The 19,644-nt window shown below is 44.1% G+C and overlaps 2 protein-coding genes and 1 long non-coding RNA gene across 4 annotated transcripts; 1 reads left to right on the top strand and 2 right to left on the bottom strand.

The window, feature by feature from the left end:
- Positions 1 to 121: 121 nt before the first annotated feature.
- LOC112450193 lies at positions 122 to 541 on the bottom strand. Its single transcript, XR_003038732.2, has 2 exons — positions 439 to 541; positions 122 to 352 (listed from the first exon to the last, which is right to left on the bottom strand). It is a non-coding gene; the product is annotated as an uncharacterized LOC112450193 (long non-coding RNA).
- On the top strand, positions 346 to 11,222 carry smcr8b (Smith-Magenis syndrome chromosome region, candidate 8b). 2 transcript variants are annotated; one of them, XM_037974670.1, is made up of 7 exons: positions 346 to 954; positions 2,483 to 2,895; positions 4,165 to 4,925; positions 5,410 to 5,802; positions 6,870 to 7,341; positions 9,203 to 9,666; positions 10,091 to 11,222. In XM_037974670.1, the coding sequence occupies exons 1-6, from the start codon at positions 772 to 774 to the stop codon at positions 9,624 to 9,626; spliced, it is 2,646 nt and encodes an 881-aa protein (XP_037830598.1). In that variant the 5' UTR covers positions 346 to 771; the 3' UTR covers positions 9,627 to 9,666; positions 10,091 to 11,222. The 2 variants fall into 2 exon arrangements, with proteins under 2 accessions (XP_037830598.1, XP_017281939.1); XM_017426450.3 differs by having other exon boundaries at positions 9,203 to 11,222.
- On the bottom strand, positions 10,639 to 19,633 carry zgc:112980 (uncharacterized protein LOC503706 homolog). Its single transcript, XM_017428764.3, has 19 exons — positions 18,515 to 19,633; positions 18,016 to 18,142; positions 17,831 to 17,939; positions 17,652 to 17,745; positions 16,937 to 17,087; positions 16,714 to 16,819; positions 16,404 to 16,529; positions 16,253 to 16,312; positions 16,036 to 16,161; positions 15,790 to 15,945; positions 15,621 to 15,674; positions 14,949 to 15,175; positions 14,787 to 14,866; positions 14,568 to 14,657; positions 14,395 to 14,472; positions 13,581 to 13,685; positions 13,248 to 13,353; positions 12,535 to 12,595; positions 10,639 to 11,541 (listed from the first exon to the last, which is right to left on the bottom strand). Exons 2-19 carry the CDS (start codon positions 18,131 to 18,133, stop codon positions 11,523 to 11,525), a joined length of 1,866 nt encoding a protein of 621 aa, XP_017284253.1. The 5' UTR covers positions 18,134 to 18,142; positions 18,515 to 19,633; the 3' UTR covers positions 10,639 to 11,522.
- Between the last annotated feature and the right edge of the window lie 11 nt (positions 19,634 to 19,644).

Raw genomic sequence — 19,644 nt, 5'->3', positions numbered from 1 at the left:
TGACACCTGACTGTTGTAAGGTTATATATTCTGTCCTGTTATCCTTTTTTTGTTTTGTTTCAAAAAAAAAGAAAAAAAAACTATAAAAGGACTAATAGTAGTAGGTAAAGACACGACAGTAGACAGTTATTGAAAGTACTTTAAAAGAAAAATAAAAAAGTTTGCCACTGTAGTCTGCTGCTGCTGCTCAGTTTGCCAGGAAGCAGAAAGTGCTTTGCGCGCCTTTCTCTGCAGGGGTCCTTTTTTCAGCACAACACCGGTCCGGTCGGGTCCGGTCCGGTCTGTTTCCACGAGAACCTGCACCCCACCACCCCGGCTTCTGTCGGCCGCAGACCATGCCGGCTCCAGTCACCTAGAAGCAGAAGTGTTGAACTGAAAGTTTGCCGGCATGTTGAGAAAAAGAGGAACAGACATCCCGGGACGAAGGTTAGAGGAAACCTTGTGATCGGCGGCCGCGCGCGGGTCGGTTTCTCTCTGTTCCTAAAAGCGCCGCTTGTTTACGCGGCTGTTGTTGAAATGAAGCGGAACCGGAGGACCCTCCTCCTCCTCCTCCTGAGAGTATCTGTTTTGGTCCAGGCAGTGTCGTATCGTGGCCGAAAATAGCTGCGCCACAGGTCTGTCGCTCCCCGGATGTTGTTATGTCGTCCAGCCGGAGCAGCTGAATCACTGACAGCCAGAAGACGGCGGGGACATGGCGGCGGTATAAGCACCCCCCGCCTCGTCTCGACGCGGACCTCCTCCGTGGGCTCAGCCTACACCCGGTAGAGGAAAATGATCGGGTCGCCGGACCTGCTGCCCTTCACCGAGGGCTTCGAAGAGGAGGGAGAGGAGCAGGAGGCCCAGAGGAGTCTCCCCGAGGAGTTCTCCGTCCCTCTTCTGCCTCCCGCTCAGCCCTGGAGCACCGAAGCCCAGTTCCGCCGAGACTTCATCCTGGTGGCCGAGTTCTCCGAACAGGTGTGTGCCCGCCCGCCTGCCCGGCAGCAAGAACTAACCTGCTAATAAAGATTAGAGCAGACATAAAACAAGACTGCTGGTGTTAAACTGTGAAGGGCAAACAAAAGAGTAAAAAATTAACTTATTTTTTCTGCGGAAATGTGTGAAACTGATTTGTTAAATCAGAACAAGAAACTAAAACCAGAAGAAGTAAAATAGCAGAACAGGAGCACGCAGCTGAAATCACCAGAACAACAGCTAAAGACTACAATGAGCAAATTTGTAGCTACAACTAGCAGAACAACAGCTGAAACTGTCAAAACAGTAGCTAAAAGTTAAGACCAACAAAGCAGAAGCTAAAACAAGCAAAAGAGTAGCTGAAAGCTAAAATAATCGAAACAGTAGCTGCTTAAACCAGCAGAACTGTAGCCAAAAGCTTAAATTATTAGAACAGTAGCTAAAAGCTACAACCAACAGAATAGTTAAAAACTAAAACCAGCAAGCCAGTAGCTGAAAGCTGAAATTATCAGTAGAGTAGAAGCTAAAACTAGCTGAACAGTCGCTAAAAACTAAAATAATCAGAACAGTAGCTAAAAGTTAAGATTTCAAAGAGCACAAAGTTTTACAAGGAGCTGAAGAGATGCTTTTCATCGAGAAAACAAACAGTAAATGAATTTTAAGAATTCAAAACTTATAAAAGTTACAAAAACCACAAGTCACAGTCGTGATGACGTGAATGGCTGAAAGTACGCTGAATAAGTCTCAAAAATGTATGAAAGAAACGATGAACAGGTGAACCAAAGTGTAGATGCTGACTCAGCGTTCACACAATTAAAAGGTGATAAATTAAAGAATATAATAATTCACAAACAACCGGAGTAAATGTGCACAAAAACACATCTGTAAAATAACGTAAAAGTGTTTCCTCTGACATTCTGCAGTGTGACCATTTCTGCTAACCTGATTCCAGTCAGCTCTCATTCACTCATTCATTCATTCACTCATTCATTCACTCATTCATTCACTCATTCATTCATTCATTCATGTTCTGAAGTAAAGTTGAAACTTCTTGACTAACTACTCTGAGGTCCATTTAGTTCTGCTTTTTTTCCCCCAGGAACCGTTTGTGAGATTCAGATCTCCTTTTTAATGGAGAACTGCTCAGAAGCCATGAAACACACACACACACACACTCAGACTCATATTAACGCAACACAAAACGTCTCAGGGATAAAAAATACAAGTTTGTGAGAGGTTTTAAAGAAATTATACATATGGTCTTGTGGAGCTGGTGTAATTTTAATTTGAAAATCCTGCTCTCACTCAGTCTCAGTGCAAAATCTGAGGGGAAAAATGTAAACAAACAATGGTTACACCTTAAAGAAATGACAAAAATGTCTGTCAGATTGTCAGTTTTAGAGAAAATCTGTTACATTTGTCAATAAAAAATGTCCTATAATTAAGTAAATGTTTCAGAGATCCAAACATGTTGTGTTTTATAGTATAAAGTTTATTTTCTGATCCTCTGAAGTCCTCTTCTTGTCTCCAGGTGGGTCCGAAGCCTGTGCTGACCATCCCAGACAACCAAAAGGTCATCGGCTCATTTGACCTCAACCACTTCTCGGTTCGCATCATGTCTGTGGACTACCAGGCGTCCGGCCCGGGCCACAGCACCCCCGCCTCGCCCGGCCCCCGCCTCAACTTCAGCGAGGACTCCAAAGTGATCCTGGGCGACTCGGCGGAGGACTCGTTCGCCTACGTCCACCACCTGACTCTGTACGACCTGGAGGCTCGCGGGATGGTGCGTCCCTTCTGCATGGCCTACGTGTGTTCGGATCAGGCCAAGCTGATGGAGAACTTCCCCGAGCTGTCGGCGGGCTTCTCCCAGGCCTCCGACAGCCTCAAGACCGGAAACAGGCAGGCGTTTTCCACCGAGCTGAGACGGAAACTGCAAGAGCTCGAGTAAGAGTTTGTTTGTTTTTAAATTAAATCAGAATATACAGTCCAGACTGAAAGTATTGAAACAACTTTATATTCTTCAGCACATTCAATTTAAATACATAAACACTAGAGCAGAATTGAAATTCAATTTTATAAAAATAAAAATTTAGCAAGGTGAAGAAGTTTTTCTCTAACAAAGCAAAGCAGCTTCTTTCTGCAGAGGCCAGACAAGGAAATACCATATTTTCTGCACTGGATTATAAGACGCACTGTCAATGAATGGTCCATTTCCAAATTTCTGTCACATATAAAGCGCACCTCCCAATTTTTGTAACTTTTCGCGCCGCACTTTGTTCAAAATGGTCGATTTTGCTGCTCTAGCAGAGCTGGTTCGCCTGTATTAGCATTTATATGATCCCTCTATAAGAGATCACAAAGATAATCAAATGGCTCAAAACTCACGGAAGGATACTGCACCGACGTAAGCGTCAAGTATAAACTCCCACATCACGCCGTGCATGGAGCCCTGCGCGACTATAACTGAGCCGTAATGCTGCAAGCGGTGCGGCTTTGTAGTTTAACCAAAGTTGTACTAAAACATTACAACTTCTTACATATGCGCTCCGGATTTTAAGGCAGTGCGCCTTATAATCCGGAGTGCCTTTATATATGTCGTTTTTTGAGAAAACTTAAGGCTTTGAAGTGCAACTTATAGTCCAGAAAATACGATACTGTAAATTGTAGAAAAGCTGCACCGCCTAACATGAAATACTGTAAATATGAGATGTTTAGCAGCTGACCCGGGTCCAGATTGTACTTCGTCTGGGCCTGGATCCGCAGCATGGACCGCCATTTGGGGGACCCCCCTACACTGGATCCCATGTTTGACTTGAGTGGGTTTGCTTGGTTATTGAAAGTGAAAAGTGAACTCGTACTAAGTCCCTACATTGACGTATTTGTGTCTGAGTCATGTGTCGATGTAAGATACAAAGGTGCGGCCATACAGATGCAGCTGAAAATGATGACGCTCCAAAGAGGAAGGTAGTCAGCGGACAAATATCAGAGGTGGTTGGTTTGTCAAAATGTTGTTGTTTTTTTTATTCTAAGAAGAGCGGCCCAGAAGAGGGGAAAAAAGGCAAATGAGCTAATTGTTTGGGAAAGTGAATACTTTAATATAAATTAAAGAGTTTTTCATGGTGAAGACAGGACCTTAAAACGTCTGGATTTGTGTTTTTATCAGTATTTGTGAAACGACTGAGGACTGAGTTTCTCTCCTCCTGCTTGTTTCAGGTTCAGCCGGCTGACTCTGCTGCAGGAGACGGGGGTCCACAGGTCGGAGAACGACTCCTCTGAAGCGGTGAAACCCGGTGAGCTGGAAGCTTTAGAGCTCTCAGTCTCCAACCACAGAGAGCTCCTTCGTCAGGTCACGTCCTACCCCAACAGGAAGCTCAAACAGCCCGACTTCCTGCCCTACGACCCGGCCGACCCCCTCGCAGATCTGACGGGGTCACAGCCCCCCGAGCCGCCATCCCCCTCCTCCTCCTCCTCCTTCTCCAGGTCCAAGCACCTTCTGAAGCCGCTGGAGGAGCTGTGCAACTCCTACTTCCTGTCTCTGATGAAGGAACAGCTCGCCGACACCGAGCGGCGCCTGCGTGGGGACCGGAGCGTCCTGCGAACCGAGCGTGTCACGCGTTCGCTCTCCAGGAGGCTGAAGCTCACAAACTTCCTGTTCGAGCTGTGGAGCCCCGGGGACGCTGAGGAGGAGGAGGAGGACGAGGAGGAGGAGACGGCGGCGGCGGCAGAGGGCGCTGAGGTGGTCCCTGAGAGCAAGAAGGAGGCTGCGTCCGGACCGCAGAGCGTGGAGTCGTTCCTCTCCTGTGTGGAGGAGATACCCATCAAACTGGAGGCGGCCGAAGGCGGGACAGCGCCATCTGAGCCCTGCGCCGCGGCGGAGATGACAGGGAGCGTGAGCAGCGGGGACAGCATCGAGGTCTTAGGGACTGAGAGGTCTTATCGGACCCAGCAGGTGGTTTACGGGTCGGACGGCAGAGGTACGGCCTCGCCTTCATGGCAGAGTATGAACCAAAGATCTGTTAGAGCTCAGAATACGTGTTAGGGGTCAGGCTCGGTTACTGCCACGTCTAATTTAAAGTCAGTATCTGTAAAACTGACAGAGAGACAGCCATTTTTTAAGCTCAGTTGGCTGTGGTAGCCATCTTGAACTGGGTTGACTTCAAAAGTTAATCTGGTGCTGATGTACATCTAAAGATTGTTTCCTAAAAATTAGATTAAAATTCATCCAGTGTTTCATGAGATATGTTGCTAACAAACAGATTGCTCCTACTTTATTTTTGAATAACTGGTGTTATTTAGTGTAGATTTGAAAGTAATTGTTTGCTGATTGATAAGCTTTTATTTAAAAAAATCCTGTAAAAACAGTCAAAGGTTAACAACATTCAGTCGCAGCTTGTATGTGACAAGATGAAGACCGGACGAAGACTCCGATCAGCTGACCGTCCTGTCTCTCCTCCACAGAAACTCCCGTGGGGACGGCGGACGGCTGCGTCCGGCATCCGGCCGCGGACCCGAGCGCCAGGTGCGTGCGGGTCCACGCCAGACGCGCCAACAGCGAGGACAGCATTGAGGTCCTCAGCACCACCGAGTCCATCTTCCCCGACGACCTCACCGCCATCACAGAGGAAGAGGCGGAGCCGCAGCCCCTGACTAACGGTTTTAGGAGCTACGGGGAGTCTCTGACGGGGCGTGGCGCCGATGAAGCCCTCAAAGAGGAGAGGAGGAGGAGCGTCGCCGCTTCAGGGCGCGAAGGCGGAGAGCCTGTGGACACAGAGGAGCCTTTAAAGGAAATACAAGTCACAGAAAGAAGAAATGGACTCCAGGAAGACGCCACACGAGAGAAACGGCTGAAAGGTAACCACTGACATTTCTGAAAACATGCTCTCATTTCCTCTTTGTATGACTGAACGCACATTTATGGAGAAAATGAAACAATTTAAATTAAATTTACTACAATCTCTGGAGATCCCCACGACAATTTGAAGCCATTTTGAGGGACTGTTGTGTTTAATAACCTGTCCTTCAGTAACTAAAACTTGGAGACAAAAACAACTTCAATTTTTAAACATTTAACATGCATTAACTAATGTACTTTACCACAAGGATAAAATCTAAAATATAAACCAGTAAACTCTAAGTTAGTCCTATAAAGAATACATTATAAAATGTTATTTTATATTAACAATCAAATTCAGAGTAATATGATGGTCAAGATGTTAAGGTTGACACATTATCTTGTGTTTTCTAAAAAGTAATATTTTTATCAGTATTTATATTTTGTTAATAACCTTTCCATGGGAAGTTAAGCTGGGGAATGTGGGAAATTTTGGAAAAATTCTCTTAAAAACAGTCCAACGAATCCAGCTGAAGGCCGTCACTGAGTCAGAGCTTTTTATTTCTGATCTCAAAGCTTGGCTTGATGGAGTCCACGGGCTCACAGGTGAAGCTTCAGTAGTCCAGGGGTGGAGAACTCTTCTGTGCATGGTGCAGGAAGGGGGCGTGGCGTCCAACCCTGGTCCTGGAGAGCCGCTGTCCTCCATGTTTTACTTGTTTCTCTGCTCCAACACACCTGATCTGAATCAGTGGCTGATTAACAGGTGGCTGCAGAACAGGAAGAGGTGATTTAACCACAGAATCAGGAGTTAAAGCAGGGAAACAAGTGAAACATGCAGGATGGTGGCCCTCGAGGACCAGGTTGGCCACCCCTGGCATCGATATACTCCAGTGTATCTGCATGAAATCAGTTTCTTTTTAGTCAAGATTATATTTTTCCCCAACTATAATTAAAATCTCTGTTTAGGGCCAACCTTCAGTGGTTTAAACTTCAGGTTTATTCCCATAAATTCCTGTTAATTCCCACGGAATGTTTCCATTTCCCAGAGTTTTGCAAGCCTAGTGAGGAATCTGTTTTTCTCCCGCAGCCGAGTCGAGGTCGGTGCCTCGCCTCCATGTCAACTTTGCCCCTCCTGCCGTCCTGCCGGAGGTCGGTCGGAGGTCTCCACCTGGCCCCCCCTCCAGGCTGCTGAGTGTAGACGAGGCGTCCGACTGCACCAGCTTCTCCGGCTCCTCGAACCCACCCTCGCCCACTCACCACGTCTACACCCACACCAGCAACGAGCGGATCAGGAGGAGGAGGAGGAGGAGGAAGGCCGGACTGCGAGCCCTCCGGTTCATCAAGCAGCACTCGTTCTCCCAGCACGCCGTCTTCTGCCTCCTGAGCGGCCGGCCGCTGGTTGTCGTCGGAGGAGACGAGGCTTTGGTGATGAAGCTGGTGGACGCTCTCAGCCTCTTCGTGCCGGCCCCCGGGCCCGACGGAAGCGCCGTGATGCCGTGTTTGACCACGCCCCTTCAGCTGACTGACCTGCTCACCTGGAAACTCATAGGAATACACAGGTGAGGCCAACGCCGCCGTTATGAGCAGAATTACAAATTCACAGTAACCTTAAACTGGGCTCTTTCACAGTTAGTTTACATCATTAATAATAATGAAAAAAACTTTTTTAGATTTCTGCAGAGCTTTTTGTCACTTCCTATGAAAGCGAGTTTCAGTTCCTGTCTGTTTAAGGTTCAGTCTGCTCTGATGGCTCTAAAGTCTCAGCGATAGAAACAACTGTGCTAAACTAGCAAGTAGGAAAATATTTCACAAACTCTTTCATTGTATGTTTAAATCGTTGGGGGACAAAAATCACATTAATATACAAAAAAACAGGTAATAAATGATGCATTGTTAAACCTAAAATAGTTTGGTTTTAGGAAAGAGTTTTTGATTCTTTGCATGCTGGATTAAATTAATGCAGCTGGTGCCAGAAAGTCAGGTCATTTTTGATGCATATTTTAGATTAGAAACCTTTCTTCAAGTCAAAGCTGTGCAATATTAGAAAAACACAGGATTAGCCCTCATTTATCAAACTTTTTTTTTTTTTTTTTTTTTACAACATTTTCCACCTGCTTTAGCTTCTTCACCACCACCATCTAAACCAGGCCTGGACACCAAGCGCAGTTTTAGGTTTGTTTTGGCCAAATAACTTTGTTTATTTGCAGAGCTGGAATGCATGACACTCAGAGTGTGTTAACCTGTGTTTTACTGACATTGCGACATATTGTGCAGCCCCACGTCAAGCCTGGAAAACACAGACAGGAAGCCGAGCTCGAACATCCACGGTGTAAGACTCTGACATCTAGTGGAGACAATGCAGACTGCAACTAAATGGAAAAAAGGCAGCTGAATGTCTTTCCTCATCTGAGAGGCTCTCGCAGGTCAGACTGGAATGTGCGAAACCTTAAACTGCAGGAGATGTTCCACCAACTCAGCGCTGTGATGGACGCAGTCCAGCGCAGAGGGGAAAGCTCACTCCTCAGAGGAGAGACGGCTCTTCAGACTTCGCTCGGATAAACAGTAATGTTTAGATTTTGGACAGAGAAGACAGGTGGTCTCAGAGGGACGGGTGGAAGGAGCCATACACGTCAAACAAGAAAAAAACAACTTTAAACAGGTCAGGAGGCCTCAGGTTTCAGCTTTACAAAACCTAAACTTTACGTCTGATTCTGTTAGTTTCACACATGTGACCAAACCTCTTCTCACAAGGACCAGACACACAAAAACCCTAATGACTCTCATGAGGCGAGGAAAGGGACTAATCTGCATGGAAATTCAGCTGCACAACCAGAGCACATCATTTCAGTCGTACCTGAGAAAACCTGGATGAGAAGCAGAACAAGATAAAAAGTTCACTTGATATATTTTTTTTTAAAAACCTTTAGGATTTGCCATGATGATGACCAGGAATCAACACAATTGAGAATTGACCACCCTACATTGTTTTGGAGCTACATGTTGGATCCATCCTTTAGAATGAACCACAGCGTGACTCTACACCAACTAGATGAGTGTAAATTACAGCTTAACAACAAAAGGGGGCATTTAAAACGAACACACGTGCAATTTGTTGAGATGTGACTTTATCCAAAATAAAATTGCACCAATCATCGCCTCTGCTTTGACATATACTCTAGTGGCCCCAGTCACAGATCTGGAATGATGTTTACTTTTCCACCCCAGCTCTGCTTAGGTGTTAAACCTTGTTTATGTTCTTTTAAGATAATAAATTTAACTCCAATCTGCAGCAAACATCCATTCCACTGCAACAACTGTCTGTACATCATCTGCCCATCAAAACTGTTGCATTTCTTTTTCATCTGCACCTTTTTGCTCAGCAGATAAAAAGATCATATTTGTTGTTTCCTCCTCCTTCAGGTCCTCCATCACATCCTCCACCGTTCTTCATTCTCTGACTCAGTACAGCCGATATCTGGCCCTGCTGGACCTGGACCAGAGGACCCTGAAGTGTCCGCCGTACTCCGGCTCGCTCATCAACGCGCTGGCCGACCCTCACGCCGGCTTCACCCGAGGAAGCACCTACCTGCTGCACCTGGAGAGCTGCCTGACGGCGCTGGCCAACCGGGTCCTGCTGCACGCCTTCCTGCCCGCTCTGCGTCCAGCCCCCGCGGGCGAGCACGACCCGCTGCACGCGCAGAGATTCCGCAGCAGCGAGAGCGACTTGAGGGTGCTGCACTTCCTGTCCGACCTCGTCAAACAGCAGCACACGGGCCGCGGGCCGCTGTTCCTGAGGTTCTCTTACAGCTCGTCGGTTCTTCACAGAAACACGTACGCCACGTGAGAGGCCGAGGGAACGGAAGATGAAAGACTTCAGCACAGAGGTGAAATGCAGTGCCTTCTTATCTGATCTCAGGTCTGATCACCAGCTGCTGTAAACACATCTGCTCAAAGGAAATTGATTTATTTTTCATATATTATGTTGACGTTTGGTGGCTTTTATATTTTAGATTGCAAAACGTCTCAGCGGCATCTAAGACTGACATTTAGAAGAATGAGTTTATTAATTTTAAGAGACTTCAGCCACAAATCAACGAGGTTTAAAGAAGCACAGACAACCTGAGCGTTTAGTCAACACAGCACTATATGACCTGTGAATGTTTTAGAATATGTGCACTTATAATGCATCATTTCACCAAAAACGCCTTCAGTGTAGCCAGGTGAGAATGAAGCTGAGGACAGGTGTATCACCTCATATAAGGTCCATCCATTTTCCTTACCTGCTTCTCCTTCCTTTCCGGGTCACGGGGGAGCTGGTGTCTGTCTCCAGCCGTCACTGTGAGAGAGGTGGGGGACACCCTGGACAGGTCGCAAGTCCATCGCAGGGACACATAGAGACAACCATTCACACTATTTAGAGTTCCCAATTAAGCTAACATGTATGTTTTTGGTCTGTGGGAGGAAACCCACGTGAGCTCAGGGAGAACATGTAAACTCACCAGGTTAGGAATCGAACCTGCAACCTTCTTGCTGGGAGGTGACAGCTCTAACCACTGCTCTGCTGTGGCACCTGTGTCCAGATAGCAATACTAAAATAGAATTTATTCTCACAAGTTCACTTAAAAGTATTTAGCTGATAACAACTAGAACTTGTTTACTTTTATAACATTATAACCCACATATTTTTACAGAAGCAGCCGGAGGAAGAACCAAAAATAGTCCCTAATTTCTAAAGATGGCTTTCTACCTCACAATTTGTTATGACACCAAAGAAAACTCCTTTTTAACCAGTTCTAAATCCCTCCTTTTCCCAGAAAACATTGCTCAGCCCATTGAAATGTTTTTCCCCCTTCTTGTAGTTACACCAATAAAAGCTGACATATATTCAGGACCCGACCCCTGTTGTGACGTCGTGGCTGTTTGTTGTGAAACTTGTCTGTAGTTAAAGAAAATAAAATAAAAACTCGTCTGGCTGTCAGAAATGAACAAACTTTAACTCAGTGACACTTTGTGCTGCTTTTATACATTTATATAAAAAACAGGCTGAATGGATTTAAAGGTTAGTTTGTTTGGTGTTTTATTTTTTGTTCAGTGTAAAAAAAAAAAATCAGAAACTAAACTTTAAACTGACTGTTTTCCTTTGTAATTTATGATACAAATGCTGTCTTTCTGAACATCAACCTGAATCATCCTGCGTGAAATGAACCTCCTGACAGAAAGTGACTCAAAGTTTTTAGTTTCAGCAGCAGAGATGATCTCTGTAACCTTTAACCTTCACTGGAAGTAACAAACAGAATTTAATCTGTCCTTTAAACCACAAACTGCACTTTTGTAAACATCAGATAAACAAAACCCGTTTGACACTGTGCTTTATTTATGCTTTAAACGTTTTACTGTGTGGATGTTTGTTTATAAAATGGAAATAAAGGCAAACTTTACACTCCTGCTGTCTGAGCAGTGATTTGACAAGTATCTTTTCAATTTCTTTTATTCAGTCAAAAGAGTTCAAATAATGATGCTAGAACATATAAAACTGAAGTAAACATTTACAAAATATACTTTTTTTTTTAAGAAAGTCCTCAAACATTCAACAAAACAAAAAAGTCAAAGTGGTGATTTAAACCATTAGCACAGAGATTGAGTCCTTCACAGATGAACCACGTCGAGTTTCCTCATCAAAACCATTAAAAGTGTTGACGACACACACACACTGCTGCCTCCACAGGAGTCCGACGGAGGATCAGGCCGTGCTGGAATCACTGCACAGAAACAACGAGCAGCAGATTTAGTCAAAACAACAAATAAATTAATAACAAAGCAATAAATCTACGAGGAGATGAAAGATTAGCTTGAATAAGAGTTAAGATCTTAAGTGGAGCTCTGTGGAAAGGTTATAAACAGTTAATATCTTACCTGTCGTAGATGGCTCTTTGGACTGCCACAGTTTAAGGAAACAGAGCTTCATTCTGACCAGATAGATGAGCTAATGGCTAGTCTGCACGAAGGAACATGGCTTCATCCATTCATCTTCTTTGTCAGATTTTTGTGGGGAGCTGGCGTCTGTCTCCAGCAGTCACTGTGAGACGTGGGGGGACACCCTGGATATGTCGCAGGTCCATCACAGGGACACAGAGACACAGATCCATTCACCCTCTCACTTTCACCTCGTTTCCATTTAACCTAACATGAATGTTTTTGGTCTGTGGGAGGAAACGCCGGGACGACAGCCACGCATTCATCATTTAACCTCCATACAGAAGAGCTGGGAGGCGAACCTGCGACCTTCTCTCTGTGAGGCGACAGCTCTAACCACCGCGCCTCCAAACCGGTTCACTCATACATCTCCTTCAGTTCTGCGTCACACAGCCGTCCCAGCAGAAATGTTATGATGCAGAAGTTAGAAACTGACAGCTATGGAAAGGTTTTTAAAATAACCTTTGATAGAATTCTTTAAAACAAACAGCAACAACTCAGAGCAGCCATTAGCTCATCCATCTGGTCAGAATAAAACTATTCAACCAAACTGAGGTCATTCAAGGAGCCATCTACAACAGGTAAGATATTACTTTAACATTTTGACACAGAGGCAGAAGGAATAACTGAACGACCAATTTTTTATTTTTTTTTGAGTAGCACATGTGTCTGCTGATCACAGGACAGCCATTCCTGCTCAGTGAGCCCTCAGACTGACGCCGCTCAGCTTGAGAACAGTTTGTGGAGAGGAAGAAGCCGCCGCGGGCTGGGAGACTTACGGTTCAGCATGTGAGGGGAACTTCACTTGGAAGGGGTCGAGTGTAACAGCCAGCTGAATTCCTGCAGCAGTAAAGATAAAATAAAATAATCAGAACAACGCAGACAGACAGAGGAGTCAATACCCCTCAGGGTTCTAGAAAGAAACCAGCACATCAGATCTACTTCCTTCTTTGAGCCTTTTATAAGGATAAAAACTACAGCTGAGGACTACGGGTGTTTTTTTTTACTGGATTTACGACGACTTCTGAAGTCTGAGATGTGAAAGCTGTTTCACCACGAGCTCAGCTGATCGTTTGGTCGCTCCAAACAAAGCACGTAAAGAAATGATAAAACATTAAAATGAGAGCTTGGGAAAAGATTTAAAAGTTTAGTCACAGCCGGCGACTGTGGCTGAAGTTTGTGTGTGTTTTGAAGGATCACAAGGCTGCCTCGTGTTTCCACATCAGCAGGGATCAGAGGAGGCTTTATGATTCGATATGGATCTGTCTGACAAATCTGATCATTATGGTTGTAAATTATTACTTTTTATCTTGATGTAGGACAAACAAGCCCACATTTCTGCACTTCTTTCTTTGTTTTCCCTCCGTTCTAACAGCCTCTAAGAAGCTCTGCAGAGTTTTGTGTTTGTTTCAAAGAAGGAAAAACGTCTCCACATAAATGCACGCCGTGTTCCCTTTGTCACAGCGTGGTTGGAGCCCCGACGGCCTCGTACCTGCTGTGTTTGTCGCCTCGTGCGTGATATCCTGGATGAAGGTGTTGAAGCGTTCTTCACTTGAGGACAGGTTCTCACACAGCCACTGGAAGGCCCACAGGTTCTCCTGCAGAACCACAAGAAAGCAAACTTTCAGAGCAGGTTTCAGCTTTAGCTTAAACTTTTGATATGTTTACTATGTTCCACTGTAAATAAATTTTACACAACATCCTAACTGTTTTAGAATTGGGTCTGTAGCTGAATCGGGGACAGAAGAAGCTGTCCCCGATTTAACTCAGGAGAAATTCCTGATTAAAGGGAGCGAAGAGGAACGCGAAGCAGGCAGGAGGTTACCTTAAAGGTGCTGAGAACAGGCAGAGCTGGTCTCAGAGCTCCATGAACGATTCGGAAACCTAAAGCTCCCGTCACCAGCAGCAACAAGGCCTGATCCGGGTACACCTGGAGACAGTTTATAACCGCTCAGGATGACACGTTTCTCACAATCCTTTAAAGTGATCCTCATCAACTTCTCCTCAGAAGCTCTGAAGGTCTTTTATTAACGTTTTAATTTGGCTGATTTTTCTCTCATGTTCAGTCTGACTGTGCTCAGAGGCTTGTTTTTTTGTTTATGTGACTTAACTCTGACCTGTGAATTATTCAGGCATAAAAAGGCTTCGTCTTCATCTGACATCTTTCAGACACTTTGTTGCCAGCTTCCTGTCACAGAGACACAATCTGTTCCCATTTCTTTTTTTTAGGTGAATCTATTTAAAATATAACAGATACAGATGCTGCATCCGGAGCGGATCTTTTCCCTGTTTCTTAAAAACGTACTGTTCATCTGCTGTAGATAAGTCCTTTTTTTAATGTTTTTTTTTAATGTTCATTCACTGATGAACTAATTAAAAAACGAGAGGAAAAAAAAAAAAAAAGCAGCCAAAGATCTACAGAAAGCCTGAAAGATTGTTGATCAAGACCACAATAAAAGAATGCAAGATATACATCAAAGAGTTTCATTAAAACCCATCCATTAGTTTATGGGATATTTTGCTAACACAAACACAGGCAAACGCTGTTGTTTGCCTTCATCTTTTATTATGGAGTACTTTAAAAGCTTTGCACAATACTGTACATCTGTTCAAACAGATTTGCAGATTTTTTCACTCACCTCCAGAAAGGAGCGAGGGATCTGCAGGTTGGCATCCTGCTGAATGAGCAGCAGTGAATTTACGTGCTGCCGAGCCTCCTTCGCCACGGAGAACAGGAAATACTCCGTTAAAACACAGCTTGGATACAGCACAGGACTGGAAACTAAAAATCTGGTAATAAAGAAGTCCGTACGTGTAAAAACTGGGGGCTGGGTGCAGGTAGCGCCGTGAAGGAGTCGTGAGGCGAGTTGACGATTTCGAGTAAACTGGTCCAGCACTGAGACTGGACAGGAGGGAGACGTGGAGACGCTTAAATCAGTTTCCAAACACATTCAAAAAGCTTCCTATTATTTCCTTCTTAAATGCAGCTGTTTAAAAAGTCGTTTACTCCAAACAGGAGTTCCAGTCTTACGTCAGCGTAGACGGACGAGGAGAATCTCTGAGCTTTGAGGGCGAACTTCACCAGCTCAGCACACTTCAGAGGCACGGCGTCTACAGAGGCAAACACACCGAACTATAAAAACTAGGGTTCTAACGTTCAGAAGATTCAGACAAGTAAATCGACTTGCCTGACCTTTTATTGGCTCCCACGATGCATCAGAACAGCAGAGCTGCTCCGGCTCACTGACCATCAGCTTCGGTGCCGTGGCCGTTTTAAACACCCGGAGGTAAAACAGGAAGAGCTGCGGGCTCAGGCGGGAGGCGGAGGCGTTGACTGAAGAGAAGAGGCTTATCAGCGCCGACAGGAAGTCCCCGTTTAAGCACATGAAGAAAGGGATGAGGTCCTGTACCCGCTGGAAGCTGCACGACAAAGAGAGAGAGTGGAGCGTTGGAAAGGAATTAAAGGCCAAGCGTTCCTTGAAGGAATCACCCGCTGCTTTTCCTCAGAGTCTTCGTCATTTCACATCAAAAAATAAACTATGAAGTTATATCTATGCTGGTTAAATCTTAAAAACAGCATTACGTGCGATCTTGTTAGTGCTTGGAGTATTTAAGGTCTATTAGCTGTGGCAGCCATCTTGTACTGAGCTGACTCCAAAAAGTTCATCAGTTACTTTCTTAACAGTTTCATTAAAATCTGTCCAGTGGTTCATTAGGTGTTGTGTTAACAGACTAACAGCACCAACTCCAACAGTTAATGCTAAGGTTTTAAACAAAGATGCAGTGCAATGTGTTGCAATTAATAAAGAATAAAAAACAAATAAACAAATAAATGGAATAAACTATAAACTATAAATAAACTCACGTTGTGAAATCGTCAGTCTGGACGACTCGCAGGTATCGACACAGCTCTCTGTATCTGAAGAAAGTCAGAACACACACACACACACACACGCACGTTCCCAATAAATTCACGCAGGCTGCCAATTCAGGGAAATACAAAGAAGCTTTTACGTTTGCGTAAACATACGAACTTGAGCTGACGCTGAAGGAGCTCGGTTCTCAGTAGGACCACAGAAACGGGCTCAACAAGGACGTCCTTCCTGCCTCGGTCCTTCCGGTCCCCCGTCACGTTCTGTCCCCTCAGCACCGACACCAGCAGCACGTCATCCCAGGCCCGGATACGAAGGCTGGGGAACATCAGCACACGACTGAACTCCAAGTATACATGTGGTTTTAACACGTAACCCTGAAGAATAATGACAGGAATATGCACACACCTGTTCTTTAGGCTCTTCAGGTCAGCTGGGAGAGAAATGTTTTTCTGGTAAAAATCCTGCAACTTGTAAACAAACTGTGGTTGAAGATCAGCCATCACTATAAGTCTCTGGATTGTTTTAATTACTCTGAAAACAGAAACATACAAAGAATAAAGTGATTATCTACAAGAAATGGGCATGGATTGGACATGAACTGGGATTCTGTGTGAGCTTTCACCTCTGCAGTATCATCATCTTAGCTTCAGAAACTTTAGATGTTGGTGACGATCCTGTAGGCCTACAGAATGCATTTTTAATAAGTGGATTAATAAAAACGTGAATACGAAGTTTGCACTTAGCCTAGAGGTTGATGCTGTTTCTTTATGTACCTCGATACTTGGAAATGTGTGATAAACTCCTCAGCAGCTCCGAGATGCATGATGGCTGCAGCTCTGCAGTCCTGTTCATCTGCTTTGTTCAGGAACGACGACACAAACTCAAACACAGTAGTATAACTGGAGGAGGGGGAAAAAAAACCCAATTAGAAATAAAGGTAGCACTTTGTTTACATTTCTGTGCTGTTAACAGGTTTTCTTTCACAAACTGTACAATATCTCAGTTGTCCGTCGTTACATAAGATATTCCAGTGATTTCCTCCAGTTAAAAAGCCCTGAATAAAAATGGGCCGAAATGACTCACTCTTGGACGGGGCGCTGTTGGCTCTGCTTGTACGTCTGGTCATGTGCCGAACTATAGGACAAGAACAGTTTCGAAAGTTGCCCTTTGAAGCTCTGCAGCATAGCGGCTGAAATGAGAGAAAATGAGAGGGGTGAGGGTGGGGTGGGGTGTGTGTGTGACACACAACTCAGATCATCTTTTCCAACCGGTTCGAGCCGAAGGGCTTCGACTGTGAACGCCGTACCTGCGCGTCGGAGATGAGAGTCGATCTCGGACAGAGCGAGGTTGAACGCTGCCAGATCGCCCACCAGGTGAACGTACCTGACGTTGTTCCAGAAGTTGCTTCTTAAGTGGCTGTTGCAGTGACACACTCCGCTGTGACACCACACGACACACTGAAACGCCGGCGTGACAAACAATATTCATCACCAAAATAAGAACAGCAGGAAAAAGATATCCAGAAGCTCTGACCACTATTTAAAAATACAGTCCGACATAAATTCTCAAACTGGTGTGTGATGGTGCAAACAAGTGTGTGTGTGTGTGTGTGTGTGTGTGTGTGTTTTTGTGTGTGATGTAACAGCACCTNGGGGGTTAATAATACAAATTTGAATTAGAATTACATCCTGAAAGAAATGTGCAGTAAATCCAAAGACTTTGCTGGTTGCACTTGCTTCATAAAGAGGCGAGACATTAGCTCTGGGAAGATGTGTTCATAACAACAAACATCTCCTTATTAGAAAGATCATAGCATCTTCCAACTAACATTTCTCTTCTTAACTGCAGCAAACATACAGGTCAGATGAGCTTGATTTGGCTCTGGTGGATTTTGTGGAAGTGGTACGGGCTTTTAAGAAATTACACATCTCAGATGAAGCTGTTTGGTACAGCGATGAAAAGGCCGAGGCAACAGGAATCTACAATACGTCTTAAATTTAATATTAACAGACAACACGCACCAAGGATGCCAGCTTGTCACAAATGTAGCAGAAGCACTGATCACAGATGAGTTGATTCTTGGCCACTGGAGCGCCGGTCTCCTTTTCTGTAGCCCTGAGGACGACAGAGGAGAAGCGGTGTGACTTTCAGCATCCTCAGCTTGTCTGGTGTTGCCAGGTCTGCGCGACCATGTTCTTACACGAACGGATGCACGGGGCAGTCGTGGCGAGCGTGGGGCAGCACGTCGGCGCCACGGGAGAACATTACAACCACATCTTCATCCTGGATGCTCGAAGACGAGACACGGTCTGAAACACAAACAGGTGTTAGGAGCTTTAATCCGCCTGCTGCACAGGGAGGAGAGGTGGGAAATGACGCTGTTACCAGGATCCTTCTCATCCTTCACTTCCACGATGAGGCACGACAGGTCATTTTCTTTGTCCTCCTCCTCCTCATCATCGCTGAGGATGATTATCTCGTCACTGTTCCCTGCAGTGCACATAACTAATCTCTGACAAAGTGGAAAAAAAAAAAAACAATGAATCTGCTGCAGCCACTGGAATAAATCGTTCTGCTTGTTTTTCTGCAAGTAGTCCGTGGTTATCGACTTTAGTGTTAGATCTAAGCAGTACGATTTCCAAGTCACGCTGTCTGCACGTCTTTAAGATTAAAACTATGTCTCAAATAATAAAACTACATTACTTCAGCAGCAAACACCAACTAAACTAAACCTGTTAAGACTATTTTAAGAAAGCAGCTAGCTAGTTAGCGTTCTTCAAAGCAGTAACACTCAAAATTCTTCCCTTATTTTACCTAAAAATAAAAAGTTCTTAATAAAAAAAACATTTATGAACTTCTTCATGAGAGAATAAGGTGTACGTACCTTTAATTGATTGAACGCGACAACAAACACTGTAAGCGCGAGCCGACCTACTAAACACAACTGTTACCGGAAGTAAAAAGTCTTCTTCTTTAACTGAGAGGTTTCCGGTTTGACTCTGAAGTGTACTGTCGCCCCCTACAGGCAGCCCTTCGGAATTACTCGTATTAATCAACATAACAGTGTATACAATAATATTAAAGGTGGTATGCACTGAATTTGTTCATTTGTTGAATTTATGTATTTTTTTTAAATAAAATAAACAATTTAACAAAAATTCTATTTTTGTAATTTTCTGTATTCTAATAATTCTTGTAATAGAATTCCCATTGTCCCTCTTCCCTATAAATTTTCTGGGTTTTTTTGTATACTCCTTTATCTCAAGTGTCCTTTAAAGTTTACCCCAAAAACCCTAATTATTAATAAATTCTGAGACTCGTATACAAGTTGTTATATTTAGATGTAAAACAAGAGAAGATTTGGAAATCAAATATAAGGATTTGTATTTGAGTCACAGAATTTAATGATCCAGAAAGACGCGTTTTCGAAATGTTGTAGACGTACCAGAAAAAGTCTGGACATCTTTATCACTTCAAATTTGTTCACAAATTGTGACAGATTCTTAGGTTGAAATAAACAGCAAAATACTCTCCTAATTTAAAGCAGCAGCAAAAGCAAAAAAGAAAAGCAAAGAAGATAAAAACAATGGGGAAAAAGAAAAATACAGACAGGGAAATAAGGAAAAATGCAAGTATAAAATAAATTAAATTCTTAAAAACAAAAAAAATAAAGTTTTTAAAATATTTTCTTTTGCTTATCTAAAGTCAGGTTCTGCAGTAACAGGTCCAGAACATCTTGGGAGAATTACAAGGTGTTTCTCAGTCACTCGGGTTGTTAAAGCCTGACAGGAGAAAAGTTTTACTCAGCTTACTTATTGCAGTTTCTCTCTCAAGTCACAACGAAAAAAACAAAAAAATAGGCACAGTGATGATTAAGTCAGATTTCAGGGGTACATCTACATTAAGTTGCTCAGGCTGATATTTCCGGGCGACCCGAAGGAGCGTTGGTTCGAGACGTCGGCTCACAGCAAGAAGGTCATTTGAAAAGACGTCACCATTTAAATACACCTTCAC

Source organism: Kryptolebias marmoratus, linkage group LG3 (genome assembly GCF_001649575.2).
Source record: "Kryptolebias marmoratus isolate JLee-2015 linkage group LG3, ASM164957v2, whole genome shotgun sequence".
In the NCBI taxonomy this organism is placed as follows: Eukaryota; Metazoa; Chordata; class Actinopteri; order Cyprinodontiformes; family Rivulidae; genus Kryptolebias; species Kryptolebias marmoratus.
This window is presented reverse-complemented; position numbering and strand designations above follow the sequence as displayed.

Excerpts from the sequence above, each read along its gene's own strand:
- smcr8b (XM_037974670.1), top strand. The coding sequence starts at position 772 with ATGATCGGGTCGCCGGACCTGCTGCCCTTCACCGAGGGCTTCGAAGAG. Across the intron at positions 955-2,482 it reads TGGCCGAGTTCTCCGAACAG|GTGGGTCCGAAGCCTGTGCT; the intron begins GTGTGTGCCCGC and ends TCTTGTCTCCAG. Across the intron at positions 2,896-4,164 it reads CGGAAACTGCAAGAGCTCGA|GTTCAGCCGGCTGACTCTGC; the intron begins GTAAGAGTTTGT and ends TGCTTGTTTCAG.
- zgc:112980 (XM_017428764.3), bottom strand. The coding sequence starts at position 18,133 with ATGTGCACTGCAGGGAACAGTGACGAGATAATCATCCTCAGCGATGAT. Across the intron at positions 16,530-16,713 it reads CAACAGCGCCCCGTCCAAGA|TTATACTACTGTGTTTGAGT; the intron begins GTGAGTCATTTC and ends CCCCTCCTCCAG. Across the intron at positions 14,867-14,948 it reads ATCGTGGGAGCCAATAAAAG|ACGCCGTGCCTCTGAAGTGT; the intron begins GTCAGGCAAGTC and ends TTGCCTCTGTAG.